The sequence below is a fragment of the Zonotrichia leucophrys genome, chromosome 2 (assembly GCF_028769735.1).
Source record: "Zonotrichia leucophrys gambelii isolate GWCS_2022_RI chromosome 2, RI_Zleu_2.0, whole genome shotgun sequence".
NCBI lineage: Eukaryota > Metazoa > Chordata > Aves > Passeriformes > Passerellidae > Zonotrichia > Zonotrichia leucophrys.
The window spans coordinates 41,754,014-41,772,807 of record NC_088171.1 but is presented as its reverse complement, the minus strand read 5'-3'; the positions used below and the strand labels follow the sequence as shown (position 1 = coordinate 41,772,807).

Sequence of the window (18,794 nt, the reverse complement as noted above, 5' to 3'; positions counted from 1 at the left end):
TTTCAGTAACTTCTGCTGCAGTCCTGTCTGCTCCTGGCCCTTTGCTTCTGGGTTTGCTGATCATTATTGGCACTGTGAGACCTTGGTCTTAATGAGCAAACTCTGGTCATCCAAAATATTAAAATTAAAATTTATATAAACCTGATGATTGTGGAATTGTCCTGAATTTATGCTATAACAGCTATTTATTTGTTTTGTCTCTTCCCCTCTACTTGAAATCTCAAGGAGTGACAATCAAAGGACATTGCTTTCTCCACATGGAAGTCATGGACATCCATTCCAGATGCAGACTACTGATAAAAATGGCTTCTGTCCTCTGGAATAAACACACCTCACACATAACAATGCCCCATTTGTCCTTGTTCTTTAAGGCTAAGACAGATACAATGATATAATTTGCTGATTAACTTTTTTTTTTTTTTGACACTGACAGTGGGGCCAGGAGGATGAGAAGATAAAGCCTTCTTACCTGAACTTCTGTGGAAGCTGATGTAAACTCCCCTTGGACTAGCTACATATGCACACAGAAATGAAGACAGACAATAAAATCAAACCCACTAGTGCCACAGTTGTTAGCAATTTCATTTTAGTAGAGCTTGAAGTGGAATGATCTTGGAAATGGAGCAGTCCTGGCAGTGACAAACCTGACCCCAGAACATCAGCCTATAAACCACCTTTGCACCATCTGTGTTAGTGGAACACAGTGTCCCACTTTCTGCTGATCTCCCCAGCCTCCTCAGCCACCACTCAGAGTTCCAGGCAGGCTGCAGCTTCAGCCTCCTGCCTTCCTCCTTTTCTCACCATCATCACAGCCAGAGCTAATGCACATTTCAGTACAGGTGCACTTGCAAAATCCCCTCTCACCTGCTTCCTCACCTTATTCCTCTAAGGATTTCTTTGTTCTTTCCTGATTAAGCTGAAGGGAATTAGAAGATCGTCAATGCGTATTTCATTGAGCAAAATAAAGAGAAAAGAAAGTGTGCAGGTGATCCCACAAAACATGTATAGGGCTGAAGGAGACAGGCACATTCCTGGTAGGTAAAAAGGAGCACTCAGTGATTCCCAACCTGTGAACAAAGCCACTTTGTTTAGTTGGGGAGGAGACCGGAGCTAGATCCTTCCACCCCATCCTCACTTTTCCCACAGAAACTGCCTGGTGGGAAGAAGTGCACAAGCCAACAAGAGAGCTGCTGAGTGAAGCAGCCACAGGGAATGCACCAAATACCTTGTTCCCTGTGAGATATGGCTGAGGAGGCAGTTTACTTTCCACTTTCCTTTCAAGATGAAGTATGGCTCACTCTACCATGCTTAGGCTGTACTTATTCCACAAGTAAAGATTTTCTGTCTTCCATGTGGCAACTTTTGCCCTGAAGTCACTCTTTAAAATAAACCTCAGAAGCAGAGGCAATGTTCTTCTAGCAGGTGCACAGCTGAGAGCCTGGACAGCAGGCCACCAGCAGTGTACATTCAGTCCTGGTGGGAGAAGCACTTCCTCCTGGATTTCACCTCCTGGCATGGGGGTGGCTGTGCAGCAGAGCTGTTCTCTCTCTCTGATTCCTCCCTTCCATTTGCTGAAGGTGCAGAGGAGGCAGACTTCGCTGCAAAGCCTTTCTGCTCCCTCTGTGCTCAGCCACAAGAGTCAGAGCCTTGGGAAGCCTCTCCAGAAAGGTGCCACAAGAACACAGAGTCACCCAGCTCTTTTCTTTCTTTATTTTTTTATTGAAAGCTTCATCAAAGAAAACAGAAGTTTAAACCTAACATCCACTGATCTACAGAAAGCCCCAGAAGTGGGAAAATGGCAGCTATTTAGGACTGTGTTACAAATGGAAAACATAAAAAAAAATCATAGCAGTACAGATCTTTCAGAGACATTCTGAGACATCAGCACACAGATGCCCATATAAATAAGATTCATAATTTAAATGTATCACAGAGGTTCTGTATTCTACATTTTGGCTGCAGTGAAGTCTTTAAGGGCTGTAAAGAACCTCTGACCCATTTTTGTGATGCATGTTTTCTTGATAGGAAGTTCATCTGCTTTCAAAGCTGCTTTGATTTTTCTTACAGATAGAATCTATTCATTCTCCTTTAAAAAGGAAAACAATTAAAAATTCCTAAATTAATTCTGTACACTTCCTGGTTTTACATAAAATTGTTTTGCCTCAAAAAGATAGTAGAATTTTCTTCTACTCTGAAATACATCATATTTAATAATACTTCAATTACATAAACATCATGTTCTCTTCTTTAGGCTGTATTTTTGGGCTTTTAAAAATATAACTGACTGTAAATTTCACCAAATTCATAAAATTATTATCCAAGAGAAAGACACTTAAAGGCAGAAAATTAATGTTGGGCAGGTACTCTTTTAAGGACAACAGATCCAGATCTTGGAAGGTGCTTACACCTTGCAGGCTTTGGACCTACAAGGAAAAATGGATTTGTGAACCTGTCAAGGGCTGACATTTTCCACTTCGTTACACATTTTTATTAAGGTGAAAGAATTCAGCTGTCACTGTTGGGGAATTAACAGTTGAACTGAACAACTTCAATAAAAACAAGAATTTTTTCTTATCATGGAAACCTGAACCAGTGCTGGGATTAATTTCTTTTACAGCTTTACTGTCATAATTTTTTGTTCAATTTTAACAAAGAGCATGTTAATAAAGGAGAGAAGAAAGGGTCTCTTCTGCCTGCTTTGAGGCACAAAGGTGAATACATCTCTGGGGTAAATACAGAGCTCTAGCCTATTTGGGTGACAGGAGCAAGATAGAAAAAGTTGGTGCTCTTTTTGAGAGGAAAATAACTCTCCTTACTCTGCATCTTTGCTGCTTGCTGAGATTCTAGAAATCTGCTCCACTGAAGGGGAGGAGAAGTCTGCTGCTCACTCAGCCCTCCTTCTGAGAACATGACTGTGCGTGCATGACTGTGGGTATGCGCATTAGAAATGAAAGGAGTCCTTGTTACTAGAGTCAATTGTCATTAAACAGAAAAGACCGATGCACCAAATGTCAGCAGTTTTGTTGTTTTCCGTTTTGCATTTCCATCACACCATGACTGTTTTCTTGGTTCATGTGGGCTACAGAGAAAGATCAGGAAAATCCCCTACCCTAGGGCACTTATTTTATATCCAGACCAATTTCATGTTAAATAAAGTTTTGAAAGGAAATGTTGACCACGCGTGTATCAAACATTACTATCTTCAACTACCACATTTGGTCTCATCACTAAAAATGGATTGATTCATTACTTTAAGCACATCATCACTCTTTAGCATGACTCTTGCTATAGGTGGAGTTAGGTGAGTCTCCCTAAACCTGTTTTGCTCATGTCAACCTCAGCATTAAAATGAAGTGGCATGAGGAGCACCATCAAGCTTAAAACCATGAAGCATGGCAATTTTTTAAACACTTAGGATCAGTCTCAATCTTCAGTACCATAAACAACATAATATAGATCCAAATACTATGACATATTAAAAATAAACTTTATTACAATGCAGGCTTCCTCAAATTTGCTGAGTTTTGGTACACATACATACATAAATAATACCCTTCATTTGATTTTTACTCGTGTAAAAATCCATTCGAATGCTACAGTCCAATTGCCCGTTGAAAGTTTAAGCCCTCACTTCTCTAATGACCAGCCTTTGTCTTCCAGGTTTGGGCATGCATCCATAGCAGAAGATGATACAATGTGATGCAATTGCTCTCAGATATGCCTCATTCTGCATTACGGTGGATTTCTTGACCAACACAACCAAGGCAGTCTCTTGGTAAACAGAACTACACAAGCAAGCACAGGCTAAGGACATTTCAAGAGTCTGTTTCACCAGAAGGCAAAAAGAGGACATTCACAACTTGAGGCCTGACTGTCACAGGTGAAAAGTGCTTACAAAACCAGCAGTAGAGCCAGATAGGAAGAAGAGTCCCTCTGCAATCTCAGCGGGAACAGTGAGATCTTTTCAGTGCCCTGATCTACACTCGGGTCAGCACCTGCAAATATAACACTCTCTTCAGTTCCACTGTGTCTTTTTTTTTTTTTTTTTCCCCTCAATGATAAGTGACAAGCCCAGGTATTCAGAATTTTCTAGCCATAATTCATAGTTTTCTGACACCCCTTTTGTATTTCTCTTTTAAGTTAAAAAAAAATTACCAAACCTGAACATCCAGATTTGATTATTTATAAGAATTCAGGTGTGATGGAAAGTACGTACGCAGTTCAGTTTATGGATTTGATATTACTTCTAGACCTCTGGGCCAGGCACCATTGCCTTAGACATCTAGAGTTGCTTCTGCAATCTTTCAGGAACTCGCCTGATATTTAAAGCTAATTTGGCAAGACAGACAAAGATATTGACTTTACAAATTCAGGTCTTAAAAAAAAAAAAAAATGGAAACCAGAAACTAAACAGAGCATAACTATAAACCTTCAAAAAACCATATTAGCCAGAACAGACATAAAGAAAACCAGTTTAAGGTTTCAGAGGCCACCAAGTGACAACACCCATGCAGCAAGTGTGCTGCTATTTCACTGTTCACTTTTATCTCATTTTTAACTTTTAGAAACGAGTTATGACGTTCTGAGCATTTTGTAAGTTCCAAATAAGCTTTTCTCTTACCTTATGATCTATGACTGTTTATAATCAAGGCTCACAGTGTTTACAATTCATAGATTTCAAGTACCAGTTCACTTTTTTTTTTTGGGATCAGTAAAATGATGAATTATATTTAAGGGGTCCATTTTCTTTCCTCTTCTTCTTCCTCTACTTCTTTGCTTTGTTTCTTTTGATTTCAAACACTATTGAACATTATAGCATGGAAAAGAAAGGAAACAATTCTAATACAGAATGCACTTGAAACACTTTAAAGTGACAGGCACTGTGATATCATGTTGCCTGCCTAGCTTAATAAAAACACTGAGATTGTTTAACTTTGCTGAAAAAAATAAGAAAAATGTTTCTGAATGTATAAATAAAGCAGCAGAGTTCTGAATAGAAACAAGAAGGTACCTCAGCATATTCATCAGCCACATGGTAGCTACCTTGTAGCCTCATTGTTGATAGTAAATGAGACTTTTTGTGTGTCACATTAGAACTAACACAGAAACAAATGTCTTTATTTCATATTTAACTGACTTGTGCCTGGGGTTATCTCCATTTGTACAAATAATTCAGAGAGAGACAGAAAGAGAGTATGTGTAGAAAGGAAGAAAATAAGGCTAGATTGATTTTTTCCCTCATATGCCCTCTAAAGAAAGAGGGAACCTTTATCCAAGGACAAAATTCAAGTGCCCCTCTCAAAAAGCAACAAGTAATGAGACAGCACATGAAACAGAAAGAGAGGTTTGGGGTTTGTTTCTGAATTAAAAACATGTTGTGGATGATGTTGTTCTTTTACTTTGGCATCATCTGGTTTTCAGAAGTGTTGAATACCAACAACTACTTTGGAGGAAGCAGAAGTTTTATCACTTCTGAAAATCAGGCCCTCTTCCTATGGTGAAGAACCATGTGAACTCCCATTTCTCTCTTTTCCATGTTGCATACCTAGCAGCATTTACTTGGGAAACCCCCTCCCCCCTCCCATTATGTTAAAAAATACGATCTTGTTTTATCAATTTAAAAAAATAATTGTGTTCTTTTCCCCAGAAAAGTCAGGTTAGGGAAACACAGACCTCTTTTTAAGATTGGGCAGCTGAATCAGATTGATCCAAAACATATGTTTTCATTTTCCTTATTTTTAATGGATACCCTGTGTCTAATCCACCACAGTAAATGTGATGAGCCTTCCCCTCTCTTCTGGATGGAGGAAAGTTTAAAAAGTTTGGTTTAATATTTACACATAGATATGTGTGTATGTATGTATATATGGAAATGCTGCTTCACTTCTGCCTCCTTAAGGAAAAAAATCATCTTTTGACTTCCTTCTCACCTTTTTCATTTGTCTGTTTAGAAGTAGTAAGGGCCATAATAAAGATTTATATATGGAAAGTAACTGTTATTCCTAAAACAGGTTTTGGTGGATTAAATTTAATTTTTTTTTTGCCTGATCATACTAATTAGTGATTGTCAGCCAACACATTAAGACAACAGAAATTATAGCAGAGAAGAACAATTTTTAACTTCCCACCTGCATGACAATACGACGTAATTTTCAAAATTTCTGCTTGTATGGGAAAGCTAAAATGAGACAGATATCAAGTTTGCTTTCTCTTATATCTACCTGGCAACTCAAATGCAACACTGAGAAATAAATGCACAATTAAGGTGGCTATGCATGCTGGACGATGACAAAGACTGAGGTGAAGAAATGAATTGGTATGTTAGAATTCAGAAGGAAGACTGTTGTTTCAGTAGAAATACCAAAGATCAGGTAATTAAAGAGAAAAACTCCCCAAAATTAAAGCCTGCCTGGACAGATTAGTTGGTAGCCCAATCCCCCTTGCTTTGGAATGTTCTCCAAAGCACATAATCAAAAACTTGGACAGCTTCTGATACCAACTATTCTGAAATTTCCACTACAAACATATGCAGTATGTAAAACACCAGTGGAAGATAGTTTAAACAAACAAGAAAGTAAGAACTGGTCCGGCCATGTAGGTCAAATAAAGATAAAAAAAAAAAGACAAAAACCCTCTATCTTCTGGACTGCGTTAGGGTGTCACTTCATCTTTGGTATAAAATAGGCCATCCATAGGCTGCATTTGTTCACAACTAGGAAAGACTACAGAAATTGTCAACAATTTCTTCTATCTATTGCTTTTTTTGCACTTTTTTTGACCATAAGCTCCTATCTACTTAAGTTTTTTTAATGCTCTTAAGCTAGGTTTTTGCAATGTGACAAGCAAAGCGGACTAAAAACTTCTTAAAGCTCATAAAAAAGACTGCAGATAAAAAGCACTAATGCTTTTGCTAGCGATCACGCTTCGTAAATAAAAAAATCTGCATTCTGCAAGAAAAAAACCCTGCATTCTCTATAATGCAGCAAGTTTTTTTCTCAATTCAATAACTTTACTGTAAAATGCTTTAGCCTTCTAGATTTTTTTTTTCTGTCAACACTTAAGACAAAGTTCATAAAAGTCCCAGCATTTTTCCAATCCTTTCAGTTGCCACAGTTCCTTTTATCATCAACTTTTCTTCAAAAGAAGAAAATCATTTTCTTTTAAACTGTACAGTTTATTTTTTGTTCACCCCAAAAACTCAGTCTATTAAACTTCTGCACCAGCACCGGTGTGAGCAGTTTCAATTCATTCTCGGGTTTTCTAACAAGACGTTGACAGCTTGCCTTGAGAGCCTTTGACGTCCTTAAAATTAAGGCAATTAAGATTCAAGATAAACCTTACCTAAACATTTCTTTTAAAAAAAACCAAAAAACAAAAAATACTCTAGATTAAAACAAGAAGAAAAGAAAATGAGAGAAAAAGAGTAGCTTAATTTTTGAGGAAGACAATTGGTTTTCATCGCAACTTGCTCCCTCTTGACATCATCAGTTTTTCTGCTTAAAAAAAAAATCTAGCTACACCTCCAGGTAAATTCTGAATTCAAATGTTCATCCAGATGAAATGTCAACCCAGCATTTTTCCTCTGGGTTTTTCTTTTAGTTGAAAAAAAAATAGCAAAAATAAAATTGTCAGACTACATGACGGAACCATTTGCACAGCACATAAAAACACTGTTTTGTTTTCGTTGGGAAAGGTAGAAAAAAAAAAGCATTCATTTGACGCCTGTGCAAACTGGAAGCCAACTTCTTGTTCAGTGAAGTTTCTCCATTCAAGGCAAAGATTTCAGACCGACATTCTTCAGTCCTGTTTATTGTCTGTAAAAACAATTGAATTAAAGTGGTCATTAAGTCAAAACAACTTTGAAATAGCCTCCTCTCCTTTTTTTCCACCCAATTCCCTTTAAAAGTTATCCAAGCTAAACTGACTTTGCAGCTGTTTAAATATGATACCACCACTAAGCCTAAAATAGTGAGGCAAAAATAGGGAACTCCTACTTTGGGGACATTAACACATCTTAAGCAGATGAATTTACTCTTTGAATGCTAGGCATTAACAGGCAGTCTAACTGCACCAAAATGACATGAATACATGGCTAAACACTGTGTAAATCTTTCACAGGTAATTCAACAGGAGGGTGAATATTTTCATAATAATAAGTGCCACTATTTATTTTGGGTATTAATAATAAAATGAAAGATAAAATTACAATAAAAGAATACAACCAGTTTGCTAGAAAGAGCACATTTTCTGATGGCAAGAACAATTACACTGTGGAGCAGTCTGCTTAATGAGCCAGTTAAGGCTAACTTAACAGAAACCTTCAAAGAAATACTAATTAGAAAAATATATATTTTTTATCATATAGTGCAATATCTTTCTTACTTTAGCACAGAGAATAAGGAAAACTATCAATCTTCTTTCTACAGAAGATACCTCTCATTTTGTGTTTTTGATGTTTCATGTCACTTAAAGATGTGTCACATCTAGTTTATTTGAAAAAGACTGTATGAGATCTTTAAGAGAGACCCAGAACCTACATAAAAATTATATTCTGTGTCTAGGGCTATTTGTAAGGGTCAGCTGTTACTTTTCCCAGACTCTTTAAAGCTTACATGGAAAAATCCTTTCCTGACCAAAGTTCAACACAAGAAAGTCCAGCACCTTTCCTTTTGCAAATATTAATGCATTTGCCTTGCCTAGTTTAAAATAAATTTTAAAATTAGGAGTTAAATTTGAAGAAAGTTGACGACCTAACATTTGCCACAGAATTTTTTGTCTGGGAGTGTAAATACAGAACTACAATTTTAAATATTCAATTTGCCAAAGGGCTTTTTCATTGCATTCATTAATATTTTGGAAGTTAAGAACAGATTTATGTGGAATGCAAGAATTAACTATTTTCTTCTGATTTTCTATGCATAATATCTGGTAGTACTACTCAAGTTGGAAGCTCACCTCCTGAGATTTTACTGCCCCTATGGGTTGAGTGGTTGCCATAGGTGTGAAAGTCCAATATCACCAACACAGCACAAGCCCTCTAATCTAACCTGGCATTGAGTTTGCCTACAAAAGGCTCTAGAAAAACATATTTCTTTCCACATTTAAAATCAGAGTATGTTGTCCAGCAGAGTTCTGCTTGCAGGTAAGAGAATATACTTTTTGGTTGCAAGGATATCCATTGATCTCCACTTCATAGTCTTCATGCTTTAATGTGCAAAATTAAATATTTACAAGGAAAAAGGGGAGTAAGGTCTAAAATAATTAAGGTGATTTCCTCATAGAGTAGATTCCTCTGCTCAGAATCAAGGGCTTTTTTATCTATACAATATGTAGCCAGGTTTTTGCCATGAAGTTACCATTTCTGAACTCTGTGGGTGGGATCCTCAAGTACAGCATTCAGCATATTAAATAAAAGAACACGTATGCTGATTAGAATGTGGAACTTAAATTCCAAGTTTCATGGTTTATTTTTACTTACAAAGAGAGTACAGAGTCCTTATACCACCCAGTTCATTCTTAGTACATTTTCTCTCCTTCGTTGCCTGCAATTTCATGATTGTTGCAAAGAAAATAAATGTAAGGAAATATACCATTATAACTTTTCTCCTGACTGATCAGCTCCCAAGAAATAATTTTATATAGTCTGCCTGTTCTTTTGCCTATATCTGCCAAAATCATTATCCAGTCATGTAAATTATTTTCTTATATCTCATGCTGACAATCATCGTTTTGTATCTGGCATGATGTTTGTTATTAATAAATGCGCCCTTTGAAAAGCAGAGTAATAAAATAATATTTTAATTATAAAATAAATTCACTTGGTTTTACATTAAGAGTCACTGGAACATTCCATCAGAAGTTAATTTTTAAAGACAAAGATTGTGTATATTTTTGTTTTTTTCTACAGCTTCCCACACTGCATTTCTGCCTGCAACTGGCAGTTATAAATAGAGGGCCAATTTCAGGCTAAAAAAAATACTGAAATGAGCACAATAAAAAAAAAAATCTGTGGTGGATCTGCCTGTCTGATTAAAAAAGAAAGAAAGTCCTCTGAATATAAATGCCAGTGCCATTACAAGTATATTCATCGCTGCAAAAAGGCTGTAGCTGACAAGGAAAGATGAGGGATCTCATTTTCGGGGAATTCACCACATGAGCAAGAAACACAGCATCCATTTCAATAAAGAATTGCACTGTAGTTTTCTTCTATGCTGGAAAAATGCCAGAATCTGCAGCTCATAGCTATGTTATGAGGGCTTCTAGACCTAAGTCCTTTTTCTTTGAGATGTAATAGAAAGGGAACTGAGAAACAAAAATCATCAGATCCAAGTGCTACAGAACACACTCATTAAAACAAGTCAACAGGATGGTACAGACACATATTTCTCTCTTTGCCTTTTATATGCTGTAAGTATTTTGCAATCATTTATTTATAGGTGCTAGAGATACTGGCAGCTAGAAAGGATAAGCATGCATAGTCTGTGTCTCCAATTGGGTAGCTTGTGATTGATTGTTTTTGCAATATGTACATACAGATATAGGCATGACAATAAATAGTCTTCTGTTTTATTGTGGTCAAAAACACATAAATCTGAAACCATTTGATACTCATATGGTAGAAAAACAAATGCATCTTTCACTTCTCCAGAGGTCAAAAATGAAGTAAAGCAATTGACAAATTGTTATAATTCTAATCTTTTCTATACCAGCTCGTATCTGATGCCTCTGTAAGTAGAGAGTCATGATGCATTGACTGACATATCTATTGTATTTCTTGTCTGGCTATTTCTCTACTTTCTTCCCCAAGATAAAACATGTATAATTCTATTTTCAAAGTGATGCTGGTGTTCAATATACATGTATTAATGAAAGACTGGATTTGTGCTTCTTCCTAGAATCTGACCAACATTTATCAGTCCCAGTGAGCATCCTGTCAATATGAAACCTTCCCTTTGTGAAGATTTTTATCGTAGCAAAGAGAAGTTGTGTTTGAAGAGATTATTCTGAAGATGAAGGGACTCTTTAGAAGTTCTAAATACAGCTGTCAGTTTATAAAGTTTGAACTTTCCAAGGTATTCCGTGGGAAGTAAACAAAGGGAGCAGAAGAATGGAGACAGATTGAACAGTGCTTCTACCCACCTCCTTCTTATCCCTCTTCTTCCATTTCCAGGTTCTGCCTACTCTGTATCTGCATGGCAGTTTTGCACAATCACAAATACCAACTTGGAGTAATTTATACCGCTTCATTAACTACACTTTTAGAAAGAAACCTTTACATGTGCCAATGTGCGCTGTGCCAATATTTTCACCACTGCAAAATTTAAGCCCTTTTTAACCTCTGATGCCAGATGCTGCTTTAGCCCAGCATGATGATTGTTAACTCAGTTGTTGAGATCCTTCTGAGTCCAGAAAAGCAGCAGACAGTTAAAGAGCATATCACTGTGGGCAGGAGCTCAAGGACATTTTGCCAAATTGAGGACGTCAGCCAAAACCTTTTGCTAATTACAGTGCTATATATCCAGAATTCATCAGAACTTAACAAAGCTATTCAGAATTTATATTTCTGAAAGAGGGAGTCAAATTTGGCCTGCTATAATCAAGAGGCAAACCCTTCTGGCTCCAAAGTCTATGCCTACTTACTTAGACTGTTGGTAAGAATATGCAGGCGCATGTTCACTGGATGTTTCCACTGTCATCTGTTGCTGTTGACCACTGGCTTCCTGTGATGAAGATGCTACTGTCTGTGGAGAAGTATCAGCAACAACACCCTAGGGAATCAAATGAGAACATGAAAAACTTAAAAATTTTGCTCATGGCAGTGAATTACGTACAAGAGCTCAGCACCAGCTCACCTTTCACACATTTCTCTAGAGATTGAGAGAGTTTGAGGTAGCAGAACCACATGCTAACACAACAAACTCCATCCGTTTTAGAAAGCTAATTAAGCAACAAGATTTCTCAGCCTACCAGCAGAACTTTGCTCTCACAGGTTGTAGCAAAAAAACACCCTCCTCAAGGGCAGTTCCCTGCCCATTCAAAGCTAGAGGCAAATCTTCTGATTTTGGTGGATTCTGGGTTTTACTTGGCTTTTTCACAATGTATACATACCTCTTCTAATTCTTGCTTTCCTAGCCCAACCTCACAGCGAGTTCACATTTATTTTGTTTGATTTAAAATGCAATAAAGACAGAATCTAGACCCACCACTTTCCACTTTACTATACATCCAAAAGAATTTGAATCACCTTAGAAGAATGCCCTCTTCTACATACTGTCTCTATGCATGTTCCCTTCAAAAATAAATTTGCCTTACACTAAAGACTTTAATCTGTTAAGTCAAAGCTCCAATGAAGTTTTGTTTTGTTTATATATTTGCAAAAAGTATTTAAGTAAATACATAAAAGATTACATTCATGAATGTAACATTATGCACAATTTCTTATCCTATTTAGACAGTCTGAACTTGATTTAAGTTTTTTGTATGCTTTCAAAGCAAGATACATTTTCTTTCCTCTACTCTTGGTGTGTTGGTCTCATGAATAGCAAGTATCTTCAGGGAACATGCTTTATTACTCTATTGCACACAACAGAGCCAGAAGAGGGAGCACAAAGCACTTGCTTTGTTTTTATTTGAGCCTCGTGTAAACAACAGGTAGTTTATTTTAAAGCATCTGTTAAAATATCAGTTTCATCTTTCAGAAATTCTTTGTATCTATTGCTTAGCAGACTGCCAGTATTATTTTTTTCTGTCTACTTCCTTGTCTTTATCCTTCTCCTTTTGTCCACCTCATCTTGAGATTGTAAGCTCTCTGGGGCAGAGACTGTATTTTTTGGTCTCTGCTTGTGGAGCATCCAGCATGGTAGGGTCCTGGTTCATGATGCTACATGAATACAAATAAACATTAACAATAATCATCATCACTGGATAAGAGCAAAACAGGCTATAGATTCAGATAACATTTTGATTATTATAGTAGATAATTATGACATTGAGTTACTTTAGAAGGCATGACTGCACTAGCAAGTGATAGGGAGGAGGGCTTGACAAGTAATTTAAATTAACCTTAATTCTCATTTGGACAGGTCAGCATGGTGTGCAGACAACCCCTTGAGATGAACCACTCTCTATCCCACCATCTCTTTTTAATTCAGATTTGTATCTGCCTGACTTAGACTTAAGAATGGCAATTGAAAAGAGGCACTCACAGTGCATTTGCAAACAAATGAGGTTTAAGGCAAAATCATACCGAGGCAAAAAAGACTGAAACATAACCAGCTCAGTACAACAGAACAGCAGTAGCCTTTCCTGTGGGACCTTATCTGGGAATAATTGCAAAGAACCAGGAGGAAACAGGATAAGCCCACTTGACTGCTGGCGAAGCCACGCCAGCAGTACCACTAACTCACATCCTCAAAGCACAGAGTAGTAATAGCACAAAATCCAAAGGTCACACAGATGAAGACAGAAGTACAGAGACCCTGGCACTCCTTGCCTTACCCCAGAGTAGGGCAGAAGTTGTTAATAAGAGAGGGTAGTGCCAAAGAGAAACACACAGGGAAGAGGATGCCAAGGCTTCCTCCTCTCGCTGTGCTCGGCTGCCCTTATGAAGCTTCACAGAAGTGGAGGCCAAGCTGACGCTCTCCCAGCAGCTTGTGGTCTACAGGGTTGAGTAAATACTTACTCATTAGACTGTCATCAGCATGACTCAGCCCCAAGGAGGGAGGGAGCGAATCCTTCCTCAAGGATGAAAAGCACTCAGTCAGTGCAGCATCCTCCACGTCTGTATATACAAGAGGAAGGTTTCCATTGCTCAATCACTTTTTCTGGTGGCTAAATGTTTCAGCAATTACCTATGCTTGCTAAGGACCGCATCAAACCCTCTTGCAATCTTCTCTTCTTGAAATCTCTTTTGGTTTCGTGGTCTGCCTGCTGGGTTTGTTTTCCTGTCTCTTCCCATCTCCCTCCCAAGTACATGGGGAAAAAATAGTCATAATCACTGATGTTTTTATTCCATGTCCTGCTGTACAACAAAACAAATGCAAAACAAGAGCCCTTGCAAATAATTTGAAAAATAAAAAAAAGGAGGGGTTAGAAAAAAGAAGGAAAAGGAAAGAAAGAAAACAAAAAGAGAAAGAGAAGTGCAGTCCTCATTTAATAAGCTGGAAGCTTCCAGCTACCACTCCATAAAGAACATTTAGGTCCCTTTCAAACAACAGGTGCACAAAGACATAATAAGTAAGAGTTCTGTTCCCCCTTCACTCTGCTTTAATGGATGGAGATAAACTTACTTCAATAGGGACAGCTGTTGGAGGCACAGGAGTGTACTGGGGAATGTAGGTCCCTTGCATAGGTGCAGCAGCAGTCATATACTAGAACAAATCAAAAGCAAATGAACAGTAGAAAACCACAATTAAGATGCATAAAATCATGTTAGAAGAATGACATTCTTTCAATTTCCCATAGAGAGCTTTTAATAAGACTGTAGCATATTATTTCTTTTAAGTAAGGACTTTGGGTACAACTTACCCAGCTATAAAAAATCATAATCTTGAACTTCAAACTCAGGTCATATCTAAATATAGGCAAGTAAACATCTCACTGACAAAAGCAGATTGTTCTCTAAAATTGAGAGACTCCTATTTGCACTTACAAAAAAATCAGTGGAGACATGATAGCAGTATACATACATATATATATATCTATATATATCTATATATATATATATATTATCTAATGACATCTACAACATCTACGAAACATGATGCATGAAATTTGAGAGGTTTATTCCAATCTATATTTACCCCATCAACAGCAGAAGTTGGGTTTACAGGGATACAAAGCTGCTGATAGGTGCAATCCAAGACAGGAGAAATAAAGCAAGAGCAAGATCCGTCTGGAGTTTCTCCTTTTGTACACAGGTACCTTAGCTAAATTCTTATGGCTTATTCTTACTATCCAGGGATCTTTCCTATTTTGAAACTTGTGCAAATTATTATAGCAGCAATTTGTATTAGCTTCTCTGAAAGACAGTCTCTCCCAAGTACTACAAGACAATCTTTTTTAAAATTCATGTATGCATGTGAATTTTGTCATAGCTATGGCACTGATTTCTTTATATACAGCACTTCTCAAAAACCTCTTGAACTGAATGCAGCAGTCATTGTTCAAATTTTCAAATAAAGTATTAATATTAAGTCCTTAGATCTATATGTATTTTTCTTTCTAAAATCCAGTCCTAACTACATATCTTCACTGACAAGAATCTCAGAATGTGCCCAATCCCCCAACTGACTGTATGACACTTCCACTACATGTTATCTTCAAAGACACACCAGAGATCTGAATCAGCCCACAATGTATTGGATGAATTTTAAAATGAGTTAAATATAGCTTTGCTTCCTGGCAGAGCTAGGAAGTGCTTGCAAGATTTTATTCCGCTGTTTATAGTAAAATTTACATTTAAAGCACTCTCCCACCTCAATTCTAAACTAACTGGATGGTTTGATATGCCTGTCACAAACATGCATTGTGAAATTGCAAAGTGGGGTGAAGACTGCAGCAATGCTGGAGAAACGCCTAAGGGAATGACAACAGCATATGTAAGAATCTCACAGCTAAACTCTGAAATATTCTTTCAAGTAGAAGAAAATAAAAAGTATTTAAGTGAAATTGTTTTCTATTAAAAAACTAAGTGAGTATCATATGTGACATAGAAGGCACGCTTGCAATATGAGCAGCATATGGTGTTGAGAACCACCACAGTATTTTTTCCCAAACTCACAGTGTTTTCCTGAACTTCAGCAAAGAGACAGGAGTACCCTCAGTGTCTGTGTGCTTATATCAGGCCATGTTTTTCTGAAGCTCTTTTTCCTTGTTCTTCAGGAAGAGAACTGAATTCAATAGTGTTTTATACGAAGGTTAACCCCCCAAAAGCATTAGGCCAACTCTCCCTATTGTACTCGGTGAAGTTGGGCTGTTCTCCTGCCTCACAGATCAACAGCTAATGAGAATGCTACAGTGGAGTGTTGCAGAGCTCCTTCTGCTCCATTCATTCTGCCTTGTAACATGCCCTCACATGTTGGGAAGACATCTGTTGTGTAGCATTGTTCTAAATGTGTCAATATTTAACATTAACCTAAAGCACACATTCTTAGTGCTCTGCAAAGACCTGCAAGGGTTCTAACATCCATGCAGTCTAACTTCACTTGTACAAATATATAGAGAGTTTATTTAAAAGTGTTAATTTAAATAATAAAGTGGTGTCATTCAACTTGAACTTCCTCTGTTGTCTTCCTTGAACCTGGTGGAAGAACAACATTCAGACTCCTATAAGATGCAGTTTTCTGCCATTCCCTACCTTACACACAAACCCATCTGACTTAATATACAAACAATAAACCCCTCAACTGCCTTTTAATTCAGATCACTCAATTTTTGCAAAATCCTTTGGCACTGTGTTCTGTATCACAACAATGGAAACTGTCTGCGAATTACTGATGTCTTTGCTGTCTCTAAAAGCACTGCTCTCAGTAGGTGTGCAGTTTCTTACTCTATTATTTTTTATCTCTTGAGGCAGATCCTGATCTTACTTTTCAGCCTCCTTCATGTTGCTTCTTTCACAACCAGACAACCTCTAGGGAAAACTGTACTGTTAACTTGAGTGTCACTGGTGGCCCTGGCCAAAGCCTGCTTGCCCTGGTCTTTTCAGATACTCACACCTTCTGGTTTCATTTTTTTTGCAGAAGTTTTAACTGCATTCAGCCAAACAGCGATGATTTAAAGCACTGGAGACCAAAGCTATGGAGTTACTTGCCAGACTCCCTGGAGAACTGTAGGAGAGTGACTACTCCCCTGTATATAACACTCTGCATGCCTAAATATCTGTACTAATAGTGGATCAGTTTTTCTGAAAAATCCTTAGAGTTCTATAATTAAAAAGAAAAATGTTGTTAGCCAAATTAGTTCCACCAATGGCACGAATGAAGCCGAAGTACTTGTGGCAAAGATTTTGGTCACAGGAAAATTTAGCCAAGGTTCAGTGCTACAGAATAGTGGTGTTTTATAAATGGCCCTGGATCACACAGCAGCAGTGGTCTGTATCACTGGTACACACACGGTGCCCTTCAGTGGAATGTCCAAACATATTTAATGCCTTCCTCTTTACAAATGTAAAGATACACCCACCATTTCAGGCAAGAGTTATTGGGTCAGCAATTAAACATGTTATGGGGGTTGAAACTGGTTCTCTGTCTCCAAGGTCTCACTGAAGGGTTCACTGAGGCTTCTGTAAAAATCTTTACCAACCTATAAAGGACAACTAGGACTTTGTTCTCAGAGACACATATTTGGTGTCTAGTATCTGAAGTCCCCTCACAAGCAGCACAAGGGAGTCCCAGCTGAGACCACGTGAATCTGGAGGTGTCTGCCCTGCTGGATCAGTTTCTACCATGGGAAATAGTGCTGGGAAGCTGCTTCAGCTTAGTTTGTTTACTAACAGTGTAATGAAAAAGGAGACAGATTAATTTTTTTTTGCAACTGACACTGGCTCAAGCAAGTTTACATGTATTTCTTTCCTTTGTGAACTACATAATCCTAATTCTCTGATCTCACAGGATAAATAAAGATTACACAGTGCTAAAGCACAATGTCAGTGTTGATACTTACAACAATGGTTTTGGATAATGCAAGAGTTGAATTCCTTGTCATGAATATTCATGGTTGGTTGTTTAGCAAAATGCTTCCTGAACACTGCTGCTCAGCAGCTTCCATATTCAGCACACAATGAGCCCACTGGAATCTGTGTCTCTTCCTGGGTCCCCCAGACACTTTGTCTAGCTATTCTACTAAAAAATGTGCTCTGAACCTGTTAAAGTGAGTGGAGTCCAGGCTAGGAGGTGGAAAAGGTATTCAGAAATTATTCTGAGATTTAAAGAAAAGTTAAATATTTTATATGTACTCAGTTTAAGACCACCCAGGATGAAAATTCTAGTCTAAGGATATCCTTGAGCTGAGGGGCTCTGTTGTAATGCAGCTCAATTTGGATTACAGCTCCTGTAAATATACATACTCTGCACATGGCTTCCCATCTACCTCAAGAACATCATGTAACTTGGAAGCAGGCAGATGGCAAACACAGAAGATATCTATGTCAGAAGGCCACCACTGACATTTATTTTCTCTGTGAACCACACTCAGTACTTGGATAATTCTTTATCCACACATATGTGTGAGACAGAGACAGCATGACTCACATGCTCAGCTCAGCAGCACCCAGCTACAATCCACTAAATATCAATATTATGAGCATTGAAATGAGAGAATCTGAAGAACCCAAATGCATCCTTTCATTGTCATGTGTTTCCATCAGGATTAAAGATTCTTGTGCTGTGATGTGATCAGTCATTCAACAAGCTATGTGCAAGGCAGAGGAAACCACTGTTCACTCTTCCACAGCTGTACAGGCTTTGTGGGTCTAAAAGTAGAAGCTGCTCATTTCTGACAGTAAAATGAATAGTGACTCTACAGGCAGAGATGATGGATCTGGAGGTTATAAGGGAGCTTTTCTCAGCAGTCTGATCCTTTAAAAGCCAGTAATTTCTACTACAGAAAACGACTACATTGCTGGTGGCAACAGGATCCTAATTTGCTTGTAAACTATTGTTTTCTTCATACAGCACAGAGAATGAATGTTCTCAGCACTGAAGATGTGCAGTATTATAATATGATTCATGCTTTATGATGCCCAACTGCTTAATTCAGACTGCACTGATCAGGTACCAATTTAGTCTATATGC

The 18,794-nt window shown here is 37.8% G+C and overlaps 1 protein-coding gene across 16 annotated transcripts in view; it reads right to left on the bottom strand.

Moving 5' to 3' along the window:
- Nucleotides 1-1,687: 1,687 nt before the first annotated feature.
- The window catches only part of RBMS3 (RNA binding motif single stranded interacting protein 3), a 707,668-nt gene continuing 690,561 nt past the window's right edge, over nucleotides 1,688-18,794 (bottom strand). For 12 of the 16 annotated variants that reach the window (XM_064704688.1, XM_064704693.1, XM_064704689.1 and 9 more), the window contains 4 exons: nucleotides 14,289-14,369; nucleotides 11,641-11,768; nucleotides 9,479-9,542; nucleotides 1,688-7,814 (listed from right to left, as the gene is read on the bottom strand). In XM_064704688.1, the coding sequence (XP_064560758.1) occupies nucleotides 9,497-9,542; nucleotides 11,641-11,768; nucleotides 14,289-14,369 (255 nt within the window). In that variant the 3' untranslated portion in view covers nucleotides 1,688-7,814; nucleotides 9,479-9,496. Of the gene's footprint in view, nucleotides 7,815-9,478; nucleotides 9,543-11,636; nucleotides 11,769-14,288; nucleotides 14,370-18,794 lie in introns of those variants that run through there. The other 4 variants (XM_064704691.1, XM_064704701.1, XM_064704703.1 and 1 more) reach the window with 2 other exon arrangements.